Raw genomic sequence first — 21,834 nt, forward strand, 5'->3', positions numbered from 1 at the left:
TCAGTTGTTCTTGTGCATTTTGAACTCAAGTTTGATCACGGATCCCAAAACGCCTGCTTGTTTCGAAGGTCTTCCTAAGTGGATACACTTCTACGATGGAATTCACCGCATTTCACCAACTCACGCTTGTAATCTCTCGACATTGCCACTTCGCCTGCCACCTTAACTCACCCGTCGCTAAACAACTTAACTGTGTCGCGTGTCACTGGGCGTGGCATTTAGAAATGCCTGTTCATTCACGATAAGAAGGGCCAACAGCGCAGGGTGAAATTTGCGCTCGTGCGACGAGACAACAGAGCACCTTCTGTGCCGCTAGCTGCCCGCCTTTGACGCTCGACGATGTGCCCTGCACGCTGGAATCAGCCGATAGGATAATAGAGTACCCTCGGAGGCAAAGATCCTGGAAGTATGGAAGTATGATGTATTCTTGCATGTATAAGGCCACAAAAGCCGTTCTGCACTTCTTGAAGGCGACTGGACTGTACGAACGATTGTCACAGCGGTCGCTCCTCTGCGAATGTGTTCACGATGACTAACCCATTATTAATTTTATTCTGTTTCCTGCTTGTCTATTATTCCCATTTCCCTTCACCGAGTGTAGAGCAGACAACTGGGAACGTCCTTAGTTAACTTCGCTACATTTCCCTCTTTGTTTCTCTCTCTCTCTCTCTCTAAGTGGATGTGCCTTCGGAACTCACTGGTCTCATTTCGTAAATATTAATCTGTGTCCTAAAATCGTTAGTTAAGATGATGATCAGTAATATTCTGCTCATTTCTGTGAATTATCTGTTTCGAGCACTTGTGCAAATAAATGTCCGCATCCTCGAGTAGGTCAGATCAATGAGTAGGTTTGCTCTACATGCCACAGGCGTGTTGTCTTCGTTTCTTTTTTTTTTTTTTAAATCCTGCTGATTACTTTTAGAAAGCTTCATCGGAAATGCACGGTAAATATTAGTGAGTATATTAAATGTTATTGGTCAGGCAGAGCCAGACCTTTAAGGTGACAGTAATTTAGTAATTTGGTTTTAGAACCAGAGTTTTTCAGTGGGACTGAAGCGCAAAAATTTCGAATATGGTCGTAATCCGTGCATGTGGGTTTATCTTCTTTTGCTATCCAACATTTTTTGATCAACTACAGGCAGGAAGGTCAAGAGACAGGATCTTGAAGAGGACTTCGAACTTCCGGGCATCAAGGGCGTGCCGATGTCGTTCCTGGTCTTCATCCTCATCGTGGTGTTCTTGGTGGCCGGCTTCCTGATCGCGGGGTTAGTCAAGCTCTTCAGAGCGGCCACGTACTCGAGGACGCCAGAGGCGTACAACTGCTCGTCGGGCTCATGCCTCGCCTACGGCCGCTTCCTGCTGGAAGGCGTCCGCGACGACGTCCGCCCGTGCGACGACTTCTATAAACATGTCTGCGGAAAGTGAGCACTTATTTTAGACCGACGCCTTCTTTGCCAATCATCTCGGACTTTCCTTACTGCGGCGGCGGCCGGCTGCTGCTCGTGCGTTATCACCGAATAGCTCACACTTGGCTGCGGGACGGCGGTGCCATCTAGGAGCCATGGCTCATACTACATCGTCCGCACCATCATCATCATCATCATATCTTATGTCCACTGCAGGACGAAGGCCTCTCTCCCTGCGATCTCCAATTACCCCTGTACTGCGCCAACCGATTCCAGCTAGCGCCTGCGAATGTCTTAATGTCATCACCCCACCTAGTCTTCTGCCGTCCTCGACTGCGCTTCCCTTCTCTGGGCACCCATTCGTAACCCTAATGGACCTACGGTTATCTAACCTACGCATTACGTGACCTGCCCAGCTCCATTTCTTTCTCTTAATGTCAATTAGAATAACGGCTATCCCTGTTTGCTCTCTGATCCACACCGCTCTCTTGCTGTGTCTTAACGTTGCGCCTAACATCCTTCGTTCCATCGCACTTTGCGCGGTCCTTAACTCGTTTTCTAGCTTCTTTGTCAGTCTCCGAGTTTCTGCCCCATATCTCAGCACCTGTAGAATGCGTTGATTGCACATCTTTCTTCTTAATGATAATCGTAAGCTTCCAGTCAGGATCTGATAATGTCTGCCGAATGCGCTCCAACCCATTTTTATTCTTCTGTAAATGATCAGGGTCCCCTGTAAGTAATTGACCCTAAGTAAACATACTCCTTCGCAGACTCCAGAGGCTGACTGGCCATCCTGAACTCTTGTTAACTTGCCCCGCTGTTGATCATTATCTTTGTCTTCTGCATATTAATCTTCAACCCCACTCTAATACTTTCTCTCTTAAGGTCCTCAATAATTTCTTGTAACTCGTCCCTAGCGTTGCTGAACAGGACAATGTTACCTGCAAATTGAAGGTGGCTGAGATATTCGCCGTTGATCCTTACTCCTAACCTTCCCAGTTTAATAGCTTGAATACTTCTTCCAAGCACGCAGTCAATAACATTGGAGAGGTTGTGTCTCCTTGTCTGACCTCATTCTCCTGTATCTTCCTACTTTCCTTGTAGAGAATCAACGTAGCTGTGGAATCTCTGTAGGTACTGTCCAAGATACGTAAGCGTCCTGTACTCCTTGATTAGGCAATGCGTCCATGACTGCTGGTGTCTGTACTAAATCAAATGCCTTTTCGTAATCTATGAAAGTCATATAGAGAGGCTGATTGTACTCTGCGGTCTTCTCAACTACCTGATTGGTGAGATAGATGTGATCCATTGTACAGTATCCCTTTCTGAAACCTGCCTGTTCCGTTGACTGACTAAAGTCCAGTGTTGCCTTTATTCTATTGGAGATTATCTTGGTGAATATTTTATATAACACTGGAAGTAAGCTAATGGGCCTAAAATTTTTGAATTCTTCAACGTCTTACTTTTTGTGGATTAGTACAATGTTGGCATCCTTCAGGTTCTCGGAGACTCTTGAGGTCGATAGACAGTTCGTATAAAGGGCCGCTAGTTTCTCAAGCATTATGTCTCCTCCACATTTGATTAAATCGACTGGTAGTACATCTTTTCCTGCCGCTTTTCACCGTTTCACTAGAACGTAGAGAGGGGAAGTCGGCCTGCGCATGCGGGTCGCTGGCCGCTGGTGAAAAGGGGGAGGTGTCCGCGACGTGAAGAGCTGTAATGAGACGGGAGAGAGGGAACCGGTGTAGATGGCCTGAAGTTTCGCATGCGTTGCTCCGCATCGCAGCCGCCCAAGGAGAGCTCGGGTACCCCAAACAAATGGCGTGGAAAGCCAGCTTGCCTCTTTCAACCTCCGTAATGCTGGTTGCGTTCAAAGGCGCATTGCGATGCAGAGCTCTTCATTTGGGGCATCCTTAAGCCAGATGAGAATGTACACGGGAACACTGCCTCGTAAGCTTCACTTCATATAGATTCCAACAAAGTACGTCGAATCTGCTTCATTTATTTGACCATCGAGAGCCCTTCGGCATTCCACAGTGGAAGACCGAGCACGCTTCCCAAAGAGCATCAAAGTGGTGGCCTGGTGTTCTGGGTATTGGGTTTCTATACTCGAGGTCCCAACTACGTTTTAGGCAAAGTCAAAATTTCGCTCCAGTGGCGTTCTCCGCGAGCATGCTCCAACTACTTCCATAGTTAGTATACTCTGTTCTCTACCGTAAAATAATTGGAAGTAGTGCTTCGTGCTCAGTGCGTTCTTATATGGTTTTTAAGTGGCATGTGTGGCCACTCCTAGTTCCGCTGTATGAGTTTGCCAAGGTTTGCAGTGTTGGTAGAGCGATAACTATAGCTTTGGCGAGTTACGCGTGAGCAGCGTTTTTTATTTGTCGTAATTAAATATGGAGAATAAGTATGGAGATGACCTGCAGTCGTACTAAAGAGGAAGCGAGAAAAACCGAGCTTGTTCACTTAGTGAGCGCCACAGAAGTCGCCAGGAAAGTGCGCTCCCACATTCACCAGCTGCCGTCACAGCAGTCACCAAGCAGTTGGTGCGGGTAAATTAGTGCATTGACGTAAAGACGAAAAGTCTGAATGCAAAGGCAGCTGTCTAGACTGAAAAGGAATCAGTTACATTTTTTTTTTTTTTTGCAAATAGGTACGAATCACACAGGAGGAACGAAGAGCCCACAAATCGCTTTATGTATACATGTATATTCAGCCATCCATGTTTGCCCATAAACATGGATGTGAGGCATAGTTAAAACAAACGCGATCTCAGTAAGTTAATAAAAAGAAGACCTGATTTGTCTGTTTTGCCACTGTGCTTCTTTGGTTCTTTGTTTTTGTTTTTTTTCAACGTACGCGCTAATTTTATCACTGCTGTCGACTCGCAGATGGGATGCCAACCGGGTGGGAAGCTTTATGGACTACGTCCGGGACCGCTTCTACCGGGCCGTGGTTAGAGCCGCGCGTGCCACGGTGGTTCCTCGCGTGGGCCAGACGGCAGCGCACAAGGCCGCGCAGTTCTTCCAGTCGTGCGACGACGTTCTGGATCGAGACCAGTTGGGCGAGGCGAGGGCGGCCTTGAACAAATGCGGCATAACGTTGCCCCAGGACGGCAGCGACCCAGACCTGCTGGACGCCATGTTGTGCGCAAGCACCAAGTTGTTCCTATCGGCCGTCTTGCATGTAGAGCTCGTCGGCGAAGGCGCGGGTCCAACGCAACTTCACCTGCGGCGGGCCAACAGTTTCGACGCGCTGGCCGAGAAGCAAGCCCAGCTTGTGAAACTCGGTCAGTTTCAGAGATACTTCGCGACACTGCGCAGCAACTTCGCGAGTCAGAGCGTGTCGCTGGCGAGCGTCGAAAATGTCGCCCACTGGGAGCAAACGATTACGCCGACGCTGCGCAGGTGTTCGGACGACGCAGAGACCGTGTCCGTGCCACTGGAAGAGCTTGAATCCGTGACTAGAGGCATTACGAGACGGCCTTGGCGCGTAGTACTCGAGAGACACTTAACCGACGCAACTAGTAGCAAACGCGTCACGGTGATGATTTTCGGAAAGCCGTTCGTCAACGCTTTCTGGAACCTGACACGCAGTTTCGGAGAGCACGTGATGCACCGCTACGTCAGCTGGTACGCTGTGCAGGACATAGCCAAGTACGCAAACCTAGAACTAGCAATCAATTACTACGGTAGCGAAGAAGTGGCGAGGCGTCGGCACCCCATTCATTGCGCACGTTTGACGGAGAAGCTAGTCGGGGTGCCGTTTGCCGTGCCTCACCTACAAAAGTCTCTTCCTAAAGCCGCTGCTCAAATAATAGCGTCGATGGCACAGATTCTGGCCCTAGTAACAGACGAGCACTTAAATACGAATGGAGCAATGCGGTCGCGAGGGGCAGAGGCCGCAGTTGTTTTGAGCCATACTGAAGAGCTGTTTGGCGACAATGCTACGGGGCCTCTCGTATTCCATAGTTCAGGCGGTGCGCTCGAGAACACTCGAGATTTGTCGGAAACTTTCCTTTCGAACTGGATTCTTGCCAACAGAGCTAGACAGAGCAATATGAAAGAAAACACTACTCTGAGTGTTCAAATCAACTTCAATATGCCAGCCCTAGCAAGTTCGAGGTTTCACGGCAAGACAGTGTCCTTACAACCATGGTTCATCCTTCCACCGGTGTTCACGCCAGGTTCACCATCAGGTTTACACTACGGTGGCCTTGGCGGTCAGCTGGTTTCTGCACTTGTCTCTTTCAATGCCAATGATGGAGAATTGGGCAGCTCGATGCCACGGGGAGACAGCAAGCTGACCTCGAACGAAAGGACCCAGCGCTCCAGTTCAGCGACCCATTTATTCACTATCGACGTACTCACTAGTGCACTAGACAGTTCACTTAGTGGTAACGCCTCTGCAAATGAAGATTACGAGCGGCTCTTCGTGCAGTGGTGCTACATGCGGTGTGGCAGCTTGCAGGGCGTCGACATGTGCAATCGCTCACTAATGAGGACCGCAATATTTTCGCGAGTTTTCGCCTGTTATGTCGAGAGCAACGTGAATCACACTAACTCGCCAAATTTTCATTCTTTTGAGGGCAACGCAACAACGGTGAATTCCGAGTAAAGTCGGCGCGGGAATGAGTGCACCAGCTTCGTTTATTGCGCGTGTTTTGCAAGATCTTTCTACGCAAGAATGCAATCTGGATCGGCTTTGGACCTTACTATAATACTAATAAATACAAATAAGCTTAACCGCTAGTATAACGCCAATAAATAGAACAAGTGCCGAGCAGCCACGTCACAATCGATTCACCTGCCTGCACTAGTGAGAGCCGCGTTCAGTAAAAAAATATCCAATTATGGAATTCCGATAGGAAAAACATGCTAATACTTTAACTTCACATTCTCTCATGCATGAATCAGGGAAGCACTTTAAGACTTGCTGTAATTTTGGCGTGATCAAAATTGTCTTTAGCAGACTGTAATGCTAGGCATAACGCCGCTTGGTTTCTAACAAGTAAATCTGCACCATAGTGTATTTGTTTGTTAAATGATGCACCTATCATTGCTTTATGTCATCAAAATTGCCTATCTATTGTTTTTCTTTCAGAAGGCAGCATTTCTATTAACATCTGAACTTCGATACACAGATTTCCCAATCCCTACTTGCAGCTATTAAATGTATGCGAAGGAAAGATATATGGAAGGTTGGTGTAGCCTTTCACTTCAGTTCGTTATTCTACAATTCAAGAATTACGAAACATATCCTGCAGTGTTTTCATATGTCGAACCATTGATTACGTTGTGGGCTCATAGACAAAAGCAGGAAACACTTCTTTCTCTGGTTATTTCGAGAGCTCAAAGCCCCATTTTGGAGACTCAAACGTGCAGCGATTAAACCGTGCACTTACGAGAACGATTGCATCACAATGTCTAAAAAGGGCAATATGGCTTAACAGAATGCCGTGGTTGTTTTTTCTTGTTGTTTTTGTTTTGTTTTTACATTGTCACTTTGTTTTTGTACTGAATGTTTCGCTGTAGCCCCAATCCGGTTATACAATAGAGAATACTAAAAGATGCACATCGCCAAGTGTATCTGAAAATGTTCACACTTGGTCATGAATAGTCGGCCTACTACGGTCTCATTTTCCGCATGACTGGAAGTAAGAGATGATGTAACTTTGTATAAACAATATTTATTGCACCATAATTAACCACTGAGGATTAGGAGAAACATCTTTGAGTATAATTCAAGCACCACTCTTTGCTTAATCATTTGTCAGGCTGCCACTTTTTGATTATTAGGTAGCCCAACTAGAACTGCGACAAAAGGCAGCCTTAGTAATGCACGCACACACAGCCAGACACTCGTGCGGAAAACACACCATCCAAACTGCATATATCTTTGGGACATCATGCATAAACTACGTGGCCTCCTAGATTTGCTGGGTTCACGGCGTCGCAATGCCACAAAGAGTTCACGCGTTGCTTTTTGTGGTTCCACGCTGGAAAGTTGAGCAGCTGTCGACCACTGGAAAGCCTCTCTAGACCACCAGCTCCGGGTATCGGTTGAACTCGTCGCTGCGAAGGTATCGCTCGAGGATCCGCAGGGAACACGCCGACAGCGCTGCCTCGCGGCCTCCCCGACGTTCTGCCCAAGCCGCCAGGCGACGCTGGCGCTCTTCTTCGTACTTGCGCTCCAGCCATCTGCGATCAAGAGGCACACTTAGTTTTGTCATGCCATGGCGCTCACGCCATGGTTAAACACGTAGCCCATGGCCCGACAGACCGACAAGTAGATTTTAGTAATCGATCACCAGACTGACTGAATGACTGACCTTAGCTATCGGTAAACAGACTGAGTGACTGGTAGACAGACTTCATTCATCGGGCACCAAACTGACTGACTGACTAAAGAAAAATTCAGTCACACCACTGCAACGGACAGACAGACGCGTACACGAACACATGCACGTGAGTTGAAGCAATGCACTTCTGCGATGTCCGCTCTTTGCTCCTGCGCGTCACTAATACAATGAGTACTAGATCAGCACAGCTAAAACATTAATGCGTCACATGTTACGCTCGTAGAAGCGGTAACTATCCCTATGCGCTTCGTTCTTCTTAGCGCATTCACTCGGCAACGGGTGACGTGGAGGAACGTACAAAGAGACGCCACTACTCTAAAGCCTCTTCCTCGACAGTGGAGGCGGACTGATCACTCACGCGAGGTACACCTGCTGCGCCTCTTGTCGCGACCGGCGGGGCTTCTCCGTAGCCGCTAGGTCGAGCTCCCGTAGCGTGCGCCGTAGCTCTTCCTCGCGCTGCTGCCGCTGCTTGCGGCGTAGCCACGCCTCGAAAGCGCCCGAGGACGCGGCGCGACGCCCATGTGTGTCCGTGGCACGCGACGATTCGCTCTGCGACGAATCATCCTGCAGTTCGGTGGGAAAGAAGCAGTGGTGTAGCCAGAATTTGTTTTTTTTTTTTTTTGGTAAAGAGGCACGCACTTGACCGGGGAGGGGGAAGGGGAGGCGGGAGGGGGTGGGCAGCACAGAAACTAGCAGAGAAATTTGGGAGATATCGAGCCACGTGCCCGGTGCGCCATCCCAATGGCTACGCCACTGAAGAGAAGCCAAAGGGACACAAGTCCCTGAACAAGTTCAAGACAATGCGTCGGACGACGTGAGCAGTCGCATGAGCCCTGCCGCACATAGTGGGACACCTCCAGCGAAACCTTCAGTGCAACCAAACTGCGTGCGCATCTTTGGCATCCAGTCGTCGAAGACACTGACGCAATACGCTCTATGTGGCCGCTGGTTCGCGCTTGTGTATCCGGTTAACGATCTCTCTTGCTGACGTGTTTTTATACATGAATTCCCGCTGAACAGTTTTGAATCCGACTTAAGACCAGCGCTCGTGATGAATGCATTAAGGACCGCACATGCTAGAAACCTCGAAAAATTGTTCGTATGACATTGGTCAATATAAGTAAAGCTAATCGAAGTCATGAGGATAATCCTTTGAAGCATTGTTAGATATTTTAATACGCACTATCACAATTTGTCCTATACATACCCCTCAAAATTATTTGAGCTATGTTGAGATCATAAGTCGTTACATTACCATACGGACTGTATCGACATGCAGCATTAAAGCTACACTGCATGTTTATAAAAGCAATGCTGACAGAGGTATTGAACACTGCCAGAAAAAGTTAGCCGTAGACATTTCATTGAAATAAGCTGATTTATATTGAGAATTAGTTGCTTTACACTGCAGTGACACTCCAATTTATGCACTGAGAATGCCGAAGGTATGGTTTTGAACAGGCAGCACACTTCAGTCATCGGCAAGCCACGTAGACACTCAGTTTATTCACGGAACCTGGTTATTAATAACTGCTCCTGATGGAACCAAAGTGAGGTCCACCTCAAGGCCTCATGGCAGCACCGTATTCATAAATCATGAAAGACTGTTAATCACTAATTACAAAGCTGATTTCGCCAGTGCGTGATAACAAAACAAGCACCACTTCGCGCAAAACCCATAGCCAACGTCGTTCACGGGTACCCCATGCACAAAACCCACAGTAAATCTCTCTGCTTCACAGACTAAGTAATATCGCGGCATGAGCTATGGAGTTATAGTGGCTAGAGCTATCACCTGAGGAAACAGTCATACTGTAAATTGATAAAGAAAGGAAATCCACCGCAGTGGTAAATTAGAAATGGACTGTGACCAACACAACCAAGAGTGCGTCGATGCTCTCTCTCTCTCTCTCTCTCTCTCGAAGTAATTGTGTGATTATAGTAAATACCCCCTGTCGTAACGTGTTGCAGACTACTCACATATCTACTGGACACGCTGTCGGTTCGCGTCAAGCTTTCTTCTCTTCGTTTCTTAGCCAGCCATGCCCGAAAAGCTCGCTCCGCCTCCAGGGCGCGCTCCCGTCGTTCGCTCTCCTCGCGTGCTTGACGTTGCAGTTGCAGCTCTCTCTCGCGCCGCTTCTTGCGCATCAGCTCCTCCTTGAGCTCCCGAGGCAGCGCGTACGTCGATGTCGAGCCGCTCACGACGGCAGTGGACGCCATGTTGCTCGCCATCTTAGTCTCGCCTGCAGACGACGCTCGATTGTGTCTCCCCAACGGTGACTGCCGCTGAACCTGCGCACAATTGGGAGAATGCCCCCTTTTAACTTAAACTTTACAGAAACGTTAAGCAGGCTTTCTGACATAACTTCCCCTCCCGGAGCTGAAATGCTATGCCACTGTACCGGCACACATCACGGGCGGTACTCTCTGACAATCACTTTCGCAATACTCGGCACTGGACGCGTCGAAGTATACGGCCGACAGCGCTCTTAGCATTGCGCAAATATGACGAGCTTGCCACCGCGCAAGAAACACTGTCTGCCGTATTCGCGGACGCGTCCTGTGTCGAGTAAGCTGAAATCTCGAGGAAGTGAAACTGTCTCCAAAAGTGATCAGCCCAGAATACCGCCCGAGGGGTTGTTTATTTAAATGGTCGTTCTCAACGTAACCGGGGAAGTTATGCAAGCTTCCTAACGGGTGACGTTCCACCATGCGAATTTACTACTTGTCGATAGGGTCACCGTCCACAAGTAATGTCAAAAATATAGTTTTGGCTAATAACTGTTGGATAAATTCTGGATATGTATTCTTTGTCACATGAGAATGACATGTGACATGCAGCTAGAAAGAGCTAGAAAGCGCCTCTTCCTTTTTAACGCGAAGCTTTCTTTGCGAACGCCCCCTGTGCCTCTCTTGCTGACGGCAGCTGCCGCCTACTGCAGCTACTGCCCGTACGTTCTCGCCGAATAGCACACATTCGGATGGATGGATGGAGGGATGCTATGAGCGTCCCCTTTAGAACGGAGTGGGGGGTTGCCCCACCAAGCTCTTGTTATTTTAATGCCTACGGTCCTACCTATGTTAAAAATCAGAAAACAAAAAAGACATCCCCACGAAGAATCCCCATCACCAAATTTTCTGAACCCCTATTGGGAACTTTGTTTTTGTACGTCTCCGTCGTTTTTCCGCTTGCCTACTCTTCTTCCGCCAATCTTCCAACCGCCTCTTACTAATCTCTATAGCGGACATGTTTACTTTTCCCCTGCTCTCGCTGAACCCAAGGGCTTCAAGGAGACCAGTGGTGCCTAAATCGACCGCTGGGCAGATGTGTTCACATTCTAATAAAATATGCTCCATCGTTTTTCTAGATTTACCGCAGCAAGTACATGCTTATTCCTCCTTGTTGTATCTCAATTTATAAGTGCGTGTTCTAAGGCATCGATCTCGTTTTGAGAAGTAATGAGTTTCCCTTTGAGTTATCGTAAATTGTTTCTTTGCTGATTTCGTTTTTTCCTCCTAAGTGGTTACTCATAGCAGGTTTCTTTTTCAATGCCGCCACCCGTGAGATTATCTCAGCCTCTCTGACTTTCTGCTTGACGTTCTTTGTTGCCATGTTACTCCCCATACAGATCGCATACTTGCTGGTAAGCTTTCCTCCACTGTAAATCAATATTTTTTCCCTGTACAAATATCTGAATAATCTACCAACCACTTTCTTCCACATTCCTCAGTCGTTCTTTATAATCAATTTTACTCTGAGCTTCCCTCACTTCAAAACTTGTTCAGCCCATATCAACCTGCGCAGCTTCATTTGTAGTCTTCCCGTGAGTGCCCAATGCGAGGCATCCCACTGAACTTTGGTTGCCACCGAGTCCTAATTGCACCTCCGACTTCGATCGGCTGCTAAACGGCGGCGCCATCTATAAGCGATATCTCACACCACTGCGCCCGTAGCAGTGGGAGGTAGAGGAGGAAAGCCGGCCTGCGCATGCGGGTCGCTGGCCGCTGGTGCACAGGGTTGAGGGCACCGCAACGCGGACAGCCATAGAAGGCATTGGGAGAGCCGCGATGAGATAAGAGAGAGGGAAGCGAGCGATGGCCTCACGTTGCGCATGTATCGGGTCTCCTGGCAACCGCGTGGACGGTCGCATTTGCGCCTCCATGGGGAGGTCGGGTACCCTAAACAAATGGAGTAGGAAGCCAGCTTGCCTCTTTCAAGCCTTATAACACTGGTTGCGTTAAAAGGCGCATTTCATTCTTCACCAACATGCCAACTAAACCAAACCTCACAGAGTAACAGAAAGTGAAACAAGAAAAGCGTCGCGCCCAGCAAGCATGACTGGGATATGCGGTGAAACGTGCTGCAATACGTGAGCACCTGCTCTAATTTAAGCGTAGGCATGCAGCCAAGCTCACAGAATTGGCACTTGAGGAAGATTAACGGGAAGTGCACTTCTTAGTCACTTACAGAAAGGTTCGCTGTATATAGATTTGACAGGGCACGTTGGATATGTTGCATTTTTTGTTGTAATATTGAGACCATCCAAGTGAGCAACTGATGTTCAAGTTTCGACGTGAATTACAGCTGCGCATAGCAGAGCGTTTACGTATTAATGCCGCATCATGCTCTTTCTTTTAGGTCGTGATTGTACAGATGGCACAGAAAAGTGAGGGGTGTACAGTGTTGCGCTATTAGAAGCATTTAAGGATGACGCAAAAGTTGTTGGGTGAACTATCAGGCTTACGGACTGTGGGAGCCTTAGTGATCCTTGATATAAATGTTTCGAAACCTGTGGAATGCTATATATGCTATATATAGCATGACTGTGGCAGCCACCTAGGTGGCTGCCACAGTCGCCTATTGTTGGCTGTATGGGCTGCGAGCAATTGAAATTATTGTCCTGTTCTACTGTACTTCGTTCATTTTCAGTGAAAAAAAATTTAAATTGTGGGGTTTTACGTGCCAAAACCACTTTCTGATTATGAGGCACGCCGTAGTGGAGGACTCCGGAAATTTAGACCACCTGGGGTTCTTTAACGTGCACCTAAATATAAGTACACGGGTGTTTTCGCATTTCGCCCCCATCGAAATGCGGCCGCCGTGGCCGGGATTCAATCCCGCGACCTTGTGCTCAGCAGCCTAACACCATAGCCACTGAGCAATTTTCAGTGAAGTCTGTGCGCCATGTCAGAGCAAATCCTTCCTTAATAGTATTAAGTTAGGCACGAATCTATTCAAATAGCTCCCAAGGCACCGCCGATGCTCGGTAGCGCACATACTATTGAACAAGCGCTCACAGCAGTTGAAAGCGGTTGACGATTAGGAACAGTCTTGGGACCATCCATCAATGCTCTCACGCGCCGGAGCTATACCACGACCGCCCGCTTCAGAGCTTGCAACGAACCGAGCAAACCAGTAGAATTTTTTTTCAGCAGGCAGTAAACACAGAGGACTGCCCTTTCCCATTGTCTTCTGTTCCTTTTCTCAAACACCTTTTTTCATATAGAAAGGCCATATGACAAGAGGTTACGTGCAGGAAGCAGTTACGTCATTGAGTAAGCGCCTTCCTTTAGGTACAATCCGCCCCGATTTTCTTGGACATGGGTGCCAAAGTAAATAAACTTGTGCTCTGCTAGAACATAGCGATTCCAATTTAAGAGATCACTGTGTAGTTCGCAAAAACCGCTGCAAGTTGTTGTCGTCGTCGACGTCGTCTTGGAGGGGGGCGAGGTGGGGCGGGGGGGGGGGGGGAAGTCTATGCTCTTTGGCTTCACGGTATTTCAGGCTTTCGCAAATTCCTCGTCTTTTAAACTTTTGTGGCCGACTGCACGCACTTACCTGCTTCGGAGTGCTGCCGCGAGTCGGAAATAGTTGCGGCGGTCCGTGCTCGGCAGACTTTGCCGTCGGCTTTCCCGACGGCTCGCTCCGAGCACTCCGTGCTGAAAACTGCAGCGACGTCTGGCGCGTGGCCCTGCTCCAGGAACTCCTCGCACGCTGGTGAGGTCCGTTCGGAACAGAGCCCGGGCCACCCTGACTCGCCGTGATTGGCGTCAGAGTTCCGCGAACTGCTCCTCTGCCGATGCGACCAGCGGTTACCACCGATCTCGGTCGCGGCAAAGCACCGTTGATGGCAGTCAGCGTGGCTGGGCTGGTGGATGGCCTGTCCGCAGCGACAGGCCACAGGTTTCGCGACAGGCGACTCCTTCCGTAGCGGTCCAACGGCGGCAGCTTGCTGTCCGACGGGAATGTGAGATGAAGGACAGGCTCGTTAGTAGAAAACGGTGAAAGGTTGAGCAAATGCTCGTCTCACACTCTTAGAAAAGGGGTAATAAAAACGTAGTGACGTATGTAGTTACTTATATTCACCTAATTACTAAGGCGCTAAAAACGCGCGGCGTGCGACAAAGGTGCTCCTGATAATTCTTCCCCTCATCTACTACACGGCTTTAAGCGCGTCGATCGCTGTGTTCCGTATATATATGCCGGTCACAGCACTGTCCCTATTGGCACGGTTCCTTCGCGGAGGGATCATGGATTAGTACTCGTACTTGTGAAAGACGACGTCCACCATGCCTAAAGTACTATGACGTCACGCGGCGCCGGCCGGGGCGACTGTGTCAACCGGCTGCACTCGTTCTACGTTGGCTGAAACTTGATAAGATGGGAAACGTAAAAAAATAATTCACATCACAAGCTTGATGTGGGCGAGTTGGTTGAAGAAAACAAATCAGCGCTACAAAGACGCGTAGTAAGAGAAGAACGTGTACGACATGTAGAGACATTAGCTGCCCGTCAGTGGCACTTACCGAAAAAGAGATTGCTTCTCTGATGCGATAGAGAAGTCGTGAAGTCACTGTTGTGCTTTTCAAAGTTTCTATCTATATAAATCCTGTTTCTTCAAATAAACGTTTAGTTGGAAGTTAGCGCCTGTCCGTCATACATGTTCTTCTCTTAGTCCGCGTCTTTGTAGCGCTCATTTATTTCCTTCAAGTAATTCTCATCATTAAATTATGGGGTTTTACGTGCCAAAACCACTTTCTGATTATGAGGCACGCTGTAGTGGAGGACTCCGGAAATTTCGACCACCTGGAGTTCTTTAACGTGCACCTAAATCTAAGCACACGGGTGTTTTCGCATTTCGCCACCATCGAAATGCGGCCGCCGTGGCCGGGATTCGATCCCGCAACCTCGTGCTCAGCAGCCCAACATAATTCTCATCATAAAATGGTGTTACTGAAAAGTTGGACATGCGCCGCAATGCAATGCAAATTTACTGCAATCGTATACGATGCTTAATAGTTGCTGTTGAGTATAACGACGCTGCGTTTTCGTGTATTGGTTTTTCTGAAATTTGCGGTGTCCACACGCAGCGTTACATATCACAGGGTGCGCATATAACAGCTGGTGTCGTATCTTGTGTCGATATGGATCTCAAAGACGACGTTTTTAAGAGCACGGCTATTTGCACGCCACCATGCAAAATAATTAGTGTTCAAAGGCTGGGCTCGTCAAAGTGTATGTAGATATTGTTTGCCTGTAGAAAGGTACTAGAAAGCTACCCAGTCATATAAAGGCTAGGCTTGTGCGCTATTCTGTTCGGCCTTTCGTGCCAAGGCCCTTACAATGCTGTAAATGTCTTAAGATTGGTCATCTTTAGGGCTTTTGCACCAGAGATCTGGTCAGTGCCAAATGCGGTGGGAATCACCATGTAGATTCCTGTGAAAGTCAGGCATATCGGTGCCCTAACTGTAATGGTGAACATTTGGCAACAGACAAAGGATGACCCTCATTGAACGATCAACTAAAGGCGCTAAAAGAGACAGGCAGAAAGAAGGCAGCAGGAGATGAAAACACGCATCGCGTAGTGCTTGTCCAGCAACTCGAAATGCCTCGACTAAGCAAAAAACAGTGCGCTCCAAGAACGACAAAGACACAACTCATCGAAAAGAAAGGGGACGGGTATTCTACCTCTCAGAGACATCGGGGCCAGCGCTGCCATTGAAATCGTCAGAACAAGCCTATAAAAAGACTGCGACCACAGTGGAGAACATTGCAAACACAGCACGTAAACCAGCCAACGATGATGTGCAACTAGTCAACCATCTGAATATGCTTCTCAACATAATCAGAACTCTCATCGCCGTTCGTCAGACACCAGCAGCAACAGCAGCAGAGCTACATTTAGACGCCCTCGTTCCAGTCCTCGACGGTCTTCACCAGAATTTTCACCGGAAATAGTTTTAGCAGTTGTCAGCAGCCTCGCCCTTTTGTGGTGCAATGGAATGTGAGGTCGCTGCGACCGCGGCACGCTGATCTTGTCGTACGACTCATCGCTATGAAGAATCCACCAGATGTGATAACGCTTCGGGAAACTACTGTGAGGAAAGACGAATATCGACTGCCAGGCTTCGTCGGTGTGTACAGTAACACTCGATGCGCGGGACCAGCCTGTGGCTCTTTTCAGTGTGTGGAAGCAGCGCATTCGTGCAATGCTTCCAAAGCATCAATATGCATACGCGCTGACTTGGATTTCACGGTTCTTGACACAGATGACATCGGTGATGATGAGTTTGAGTATACAGGTGTTACGGTGAATCTCAAGTGTGTCACTACGACGGTGACAAGCGTATATACAAGCGGCCTACGCGTACTTCGGATACCTCACTACTTGAGTGCTTAGTGTATCGGTGTAGTGCATCGTTTGTGTTGTGCGGATATTTTAATGCCCACCTTCCGCGATGGTGTTCCCGTCCCCAAGACAATCATGGGGCAGAGATTAATTTTAGAACGACAGAAAGCTGAGCTAGTTGATAAGGATTCATTATGCAAAAAGAGGTGAGGCGTGCAGACAGGACACAAGAGTAGAGAGGTGTTCGTGTTGTCCACTTCTCTACTCTTGTGTCCTGTCTGCACGCCTGATCTCTTTTTGCATAGAGATTAATTAACTAATCTTCAAGAATGATCTGCAAATACTGAATGACGGTTCACCTACATTAGGTAGAGGAAAGGAGAATTCCACTATATATACCTGGCGATATCAACGATAGATTTGTGCTTAACCTTGGGTGCTAACCTTGGGTGCTTAATCGTGTGTTTAACCAAGCTGACCCTTGGGGCTCAGATCAGCTACCCATTTGTGCAACACCAAAACATACTGCGAACCGCCAGACTGCCGTGTATAGAGGAACAAACTGCGACAAGTTCCGCGAGCTGATCTCAGAGGCACCGTCTCAAGACAGTCTGTTCAAACTGATTAGTGAGTGTTTGCGACAAGCTACAGTACGACGACGACAGACTATCAGCAAACCAATTCCCGATCTTATACTTTTGCGGCTTCGCGCATGTCTACACCACGCTTATAGGCGGACACAGTGCTCCATATACGGCGTACCGACTGGACCATGTACAACCGCATTGATGCAGCCATACGGCAGCACACAAAACAGCTTCGTCGCAAGAGCTTGGCAGCCTTACGTAGTTCGCTGCATACTGGAAGTGATTTTGGAAATGTACGGCGCATACTCAGGGCTCTCCGCACTCCCGAAATCTGCAAGAATCCTATGGCTGCTTTGTGCATAGCGGCTGGCCCGTCACCAAAGACTCAAGCGGAGGCATTTGCAGGCCTTTTCGTCTCTCCTATGACTAGTAACACCACAAATGGCGCATTTCCTTCATTGACAAGTCAGAGTACTATAACTGGTTCCTACGGTTCAGCCTGCCAGATGGACGAGGCAGATTTCACTTTTAGGGAGCTGCGACACGTGCTCAGCCTCTCCAAACGCTGCACTGACCCCAGTGAAGACGGTGTGACGTATCAAGCATTGCGGAACGTTGATAAGAGTTTTCATGACCGAAAATTGGACGAGTATAATAAAGTATGGAGAACCTGTGTAATTCCTGCTGAATGGAAGTCGTCCGCGGTAATACCAATTTTAAAGCCCGTATGCCTTGCAAGACACCTAAAGTCCTACAGCCAAATATCCCTAACGTCAAATGTCATCAAGTTACTGGAGCGAATGGTCCTGTTTCGCTTAGATGTCAAGCTAGAGAAACTAAATTTTCTCCCTGATGTCATGAGTGGCCTTCGTTCCCGCCATTCAGCTCTGAACAGCATTTCAGACTTGGTTCCGCGCTTGAACTTGCTAGAGAAAACAAGCACTCCGCCTACATGATCTTCCTGGACATGCAGCAAACTTTCGACTTGGTTCCACATAAGGCGATTATTTTCGCTCTTGCAACAGCCGGAAGTTCGGGTCGTCTGCTCCGCTTTGTGCACAATTTTCTATCGGAGCGCCGGATGAAAGTGCGTGTCGGAGGAATGACAAGTGAATCACGCGCTATTAAATGCGGTGTCCCACAGGTCAGCGTTTTATGGCCGCCTCTGTTTAACACCTACTCGCCGTGCTTCCAAGTCACTAGCCTCGGGACAGTGACTACCCTGTGGGCACAGCTATCTATGCAAATGACATTGTTCTGTGGATAAGCGGCCCTTCGCGCCTTGGTTCGCGGCTCCGTGCAAGTTGGAAAAGAGCTCTAAACGCGACTTCCGAATACTTAGGTGAAGTTGGCCTGCGTATACCACCTGCTAAGCCGGCTGCGATAGCATATCATCCTAAACAACACGCTGGTCGAACAATGAGTCGACTGTACCTTGACGAGACGTCGGTAAGCTGAATGCAACAACACTGTTATTTTGGATTAATTGTGGATGATCGCATCTCTTGGCGTCCAGCCGTTATATTTGTACGACGCAAATCGCAATTTCTCCTCAAGTATGTGGCCACCTTGATTGCTAAAGGAGCCGGCTGCGACCGAACAATGGCTTTGCAGGTGTATCAATCATCTGTACTGTCAGGTATGATATATGCGTTACCAGTCTGTAATGTGCCATCTAGTTTGATGGTCCAACTGGAACGAGATCATCACGTTACCCTTCGACTAATGCTTGGGTTACCTCGTGAGGCGCAATCTGTTGCATTACTCACTGAAGCGCATCAGTTACGCTTGAGGCTGCAAGCAGACCAGAGAGTTCTATATCAGAGTGGGCGTCTACATTGCCATCAAATAGTCAATCGCTCCTTGATCGATGGATTCACCGCCAGTTTTCTCGCATGGAAAAAATGGCAGCATTCTGTATGAACATTGCTGGCAATTCTGACAATGCTGCTTCAGTTACGCATCCGCCTACGAAAGATATCGCTAAACACGTATTCCCCATTTATCTCACAATCCCTGACATACACAAAACGTGTATCTGCCCCTAACACGGCATGGACGTTGTCTGGGGATGTAAACTGGATCAATACCGGAGACAGTCCAATCTAACGTGGTGACTTGGTGGCCCTGTCCTGATATCACTATCGGTGCACGATGGGTATCCTTCCCAACGGTATTTTTCGGTCCTCGCAAGGATTTGCGTGTTGTTAATCCTGGAAGTTATGCAACGTCACCGCACCCACACGCCTTATAGCATTAGCCAACTGAGTAAACTATACCGCAACAGCACCTCTTACAACAGCGACGAGCAAAGAGGACACAGAACCCGTACTGACAACAAGCTACAGCAATTATTTGCCCGATCTCCAGCAGCACATCTCAGCAGGTCTACCGAACTGCAATTTTTCTTTCTCTGACAGTCATCCTCCGATGGTTTCTGCCCTATTTTTTGCATATTCCCGAGTCCAGAAGCATTGCCGGCTCACCTTCTCGCCGCCGTGTGGGCTGGAGGCATCACCGTTCCTCGCTGAAGACTGTGACGTCACCTCCGGCTCTGTGATGCTCCTCACTGGAGACTGTGAGGTCACCTCCGGCTCTGTGACGCTCGTCGGAGCGCCGCTAGCCGCGGCTTCCTCGTCAACAGAATCGTCTCCATTTGCGCCGAGGTCGAAGTTCACCCGCCCTTCTTCCTGCCCGGTGCTGCTGGCTGCCTCTTCCAAGCTGCTGTCCCGAGAGTTTGCTGGCTTCTGTGCTGGCCGGTCGTCCGGAGGATCGCTGGATGCCGACGCAGTGCTGCCGGCATCTGGCGAGCGCCTGTCGTCTTCGGGGTCCACGGCGCCGCTCGCTTCCTGCACGGACGCCTCCTGGTTGTCGTCCTTGCCTTCCGACGACAGATCGGAAATGTCCTCGCTGACTGACGGGTTGTCGTCCGACTCGAAACTGTCCTGCGAAAAGAGTACATTTCTGAGCGTCGACTTCTTTGTGACGATTCGATCCTTCAGCGGGGTCAACGCATTATCGTGGTCACGCTTACATGGAACTCTATGTAGCTGCATACTGTGCAATGATTTCTGTCTGTTCCCTTTCTTACCTTGTGTCCAAAACTTGCAGTGCAGTCTTTACTAATGCATCCCGATTGCCCTAATTTCATGAATGAATAGGAGGAAAGATCATGCGGTTAGGGGGATGCGAAGGGGTGCTAGGGGAAATATAGGTGACTTGTTCAGGAGTACGTGGAGAAATGCAGTTAAGCACGCTCGGTGGGGATCTGCGGCGCCAGCTCTGTTCCCCTTGCGTCAGCGCGCGATCGAGTCACTGCGCGTCACCCTTCCCGGATGTGTCGCATGAATGTCCGGGGTTCTTTCTAAGTGCCACAAACTCTCATCGCAATTCCAGCCGATCTCAAGCAAAATAACACTGTCTGTGACAACAATTATTGATGGTTTCTACCCGAATTTGTTGTGACGCAGTGTTTCTGGATGTTTTCAATGTTCGAATGGGATCGAAAACATTATAATAAAGCTGGTTTCGTCCCACAGAGCAACACTAAACTATTGTTGAAACTACAGTCGGGACCTGTAAATGTCACAAATACGCCGAGCTCCCGAACTCGTCAGGCCGAACCAGTCAGGTACTGCAACGAAGTTTCCAAATAATGCATCAAGCCTGCTTCAAATATACATGTGAACAGCACGATTTGGGAGCATTCATATGATTTTCGTTTTCATGCTCGTGTTATAGCGAGATAGAGAACCTCATCGAGCTGCTTCGATTAGCAGCCGCGTTTTCCACCTTCTTCATTAATGCCCTATTAAGAACGTGAAACAGATTCTTGTACTTTGGCTCCCTCGCCAAGTGCAAGTAGTGGTAAGGTTTATCGGTGAGTTTAAAGCCCTAAAGCAACACAAACGCTGCCAGGGATTCCACTGTGTAATAAGTTTGAGCAGCTGAATTTATTTACCTTTTATTCAAAAGGTCGATAAGCCATCTCCTACTTTGGAATTTGGGCCGGCAGTCGAACAGTTAACCACATCTCGCTCTGAGTGGCGGAATGTCATTGCCACTAAGTCATCTCGGCGAGTCATCGCATAAGTGCTCAGCTCAACTTTAACTCTTCACAGCGTGTGTCGGACGTAAAGATAATTAAGCTTTCTGTCGCTCAAGACGACGTGAGCAAAACGATGAGCAAGAAAAGGCAACAAGGAATGGTTAGCGAAATTAAATCCTTCGCAGCACACCCATGTGTTGCACGTCAAGCGGTATCCGTTGTTAACTCCATGCTGCTTGGCTGACATCTTTTACAGCGAGCATATCTTAATCTGCCACGCTCGAGGCAAATCTTGTCCGTTGCCCCTATACCGTCTCAACGGAACACTCCATACACCGACCTTCGAGCGAAGCGTCAGCTACTTGGTTCCGCGCCGCGTAGCAACTACACTGTTCTCACAATCGTCTTCATCATAATCAGTCTAACTTAAGTTTACTGCAGGACGAAGTCATGGGAGGACCTGCTGTATCGTATGTGCTCCAACCCACTTGGTTCTTCTGTAACAAGTAAGTATACGCTGCTATAACGCGCGTTAAATGCGTAACATGGTCTTTCGTCAACTACTACAAGGGACATATGTCGGCCGTGTTTGTTCGGTCGTCGCACAGCGCCAACTCGCCGATATGACGCTGCGCTTCAACTCTCCGATATAACGCTGCGCTGTCCACACATAGGGAACTGCGTTCGATGTGAATAGGTTCGAGTGCACTTCCCTGTCACCCAGCAATCTGTTGTTGTTGTCCTTTCCTGTATCACAAAGCGACGTGCTATTATTTGTGGTTTGCGTACTCATCTGAATTTC

The 21,834-nt window shown here is 48.5% G+C and overlaps 1 protein-coding gene across 1 annotated transcript; it reads right to left on the minus strand.

Annotated features, from left to right (window-relative positions):
- Nucleotides 1-7,075: 7,075 nt before the first annotated feature.
- On the minus strand, nucleotides 7,076-10,036 carry LOC129382369 (uncharacterized). Its single transcript, XM_055066255.1, has 3 exons — nucleotides 9,748-10,036; nucleotides 8,126-8,331; nucleotides 7,076-7,606 (listed from the first exon to the last, which is right to left on the minus strand). The coding sequence occupies exons 1-3, from the start codon at nucleotides 9,997-9,999 to the stop codon at nucleotides 7,444-7,446; spliced, it is 621 nt and encodes a 206-aa protein (XP_054922230.1). The 5' UTR covers nucleotides 10,000-10,036; the 3' UTR covers nucleotides 7,076-7,443.
- Nucleotides 10,037-21,834: the final 11,798 nt, after the last annotated feature.

Source organism: Dermacentor andersoni, chromosome 6 (genome assembly GCF_023375885.2).
Source record: "Dermacentor andersoni chromosome 6, qqDerAnde1_hic_scaffold, whole genome shotgun sequence".
Taxonomy (NCBI): Eukaryota; Metazoa; Arthropoda; class Arachnida; order Ixodida; family Ixodidae; genus Dermacentor; species Dermacentor andersoni.

What these genes read in the sequence shown, in the direction of transcription:
- LOC129382369 (XM_055066255.1), bottom strand. Translation starts at nt 9,999, where the DNA reads ATGGCGAGCAACATGGCGTCCACTGCCGTCGTGAGCGGCTCGACATCG. An exon ending in ACAGCGTGTCCAGTAGATAT is followed by an intron (nt 8,332 to 9,747) that starts GTGAGTAGTCTG and finishes ACCGAACTGCAG; the next exon opens with GATGATTCGTCGCAGAGCGA. An exon ending in GCGCAGCAGGTGTACCTCGC is followed by an intron (nt 7,607 to 8,125) that starts GTGAGTGATCAG and finishes TCTTGATCGCAG; the next exon opens with ATGGCTGGAGCGCAAGTACG.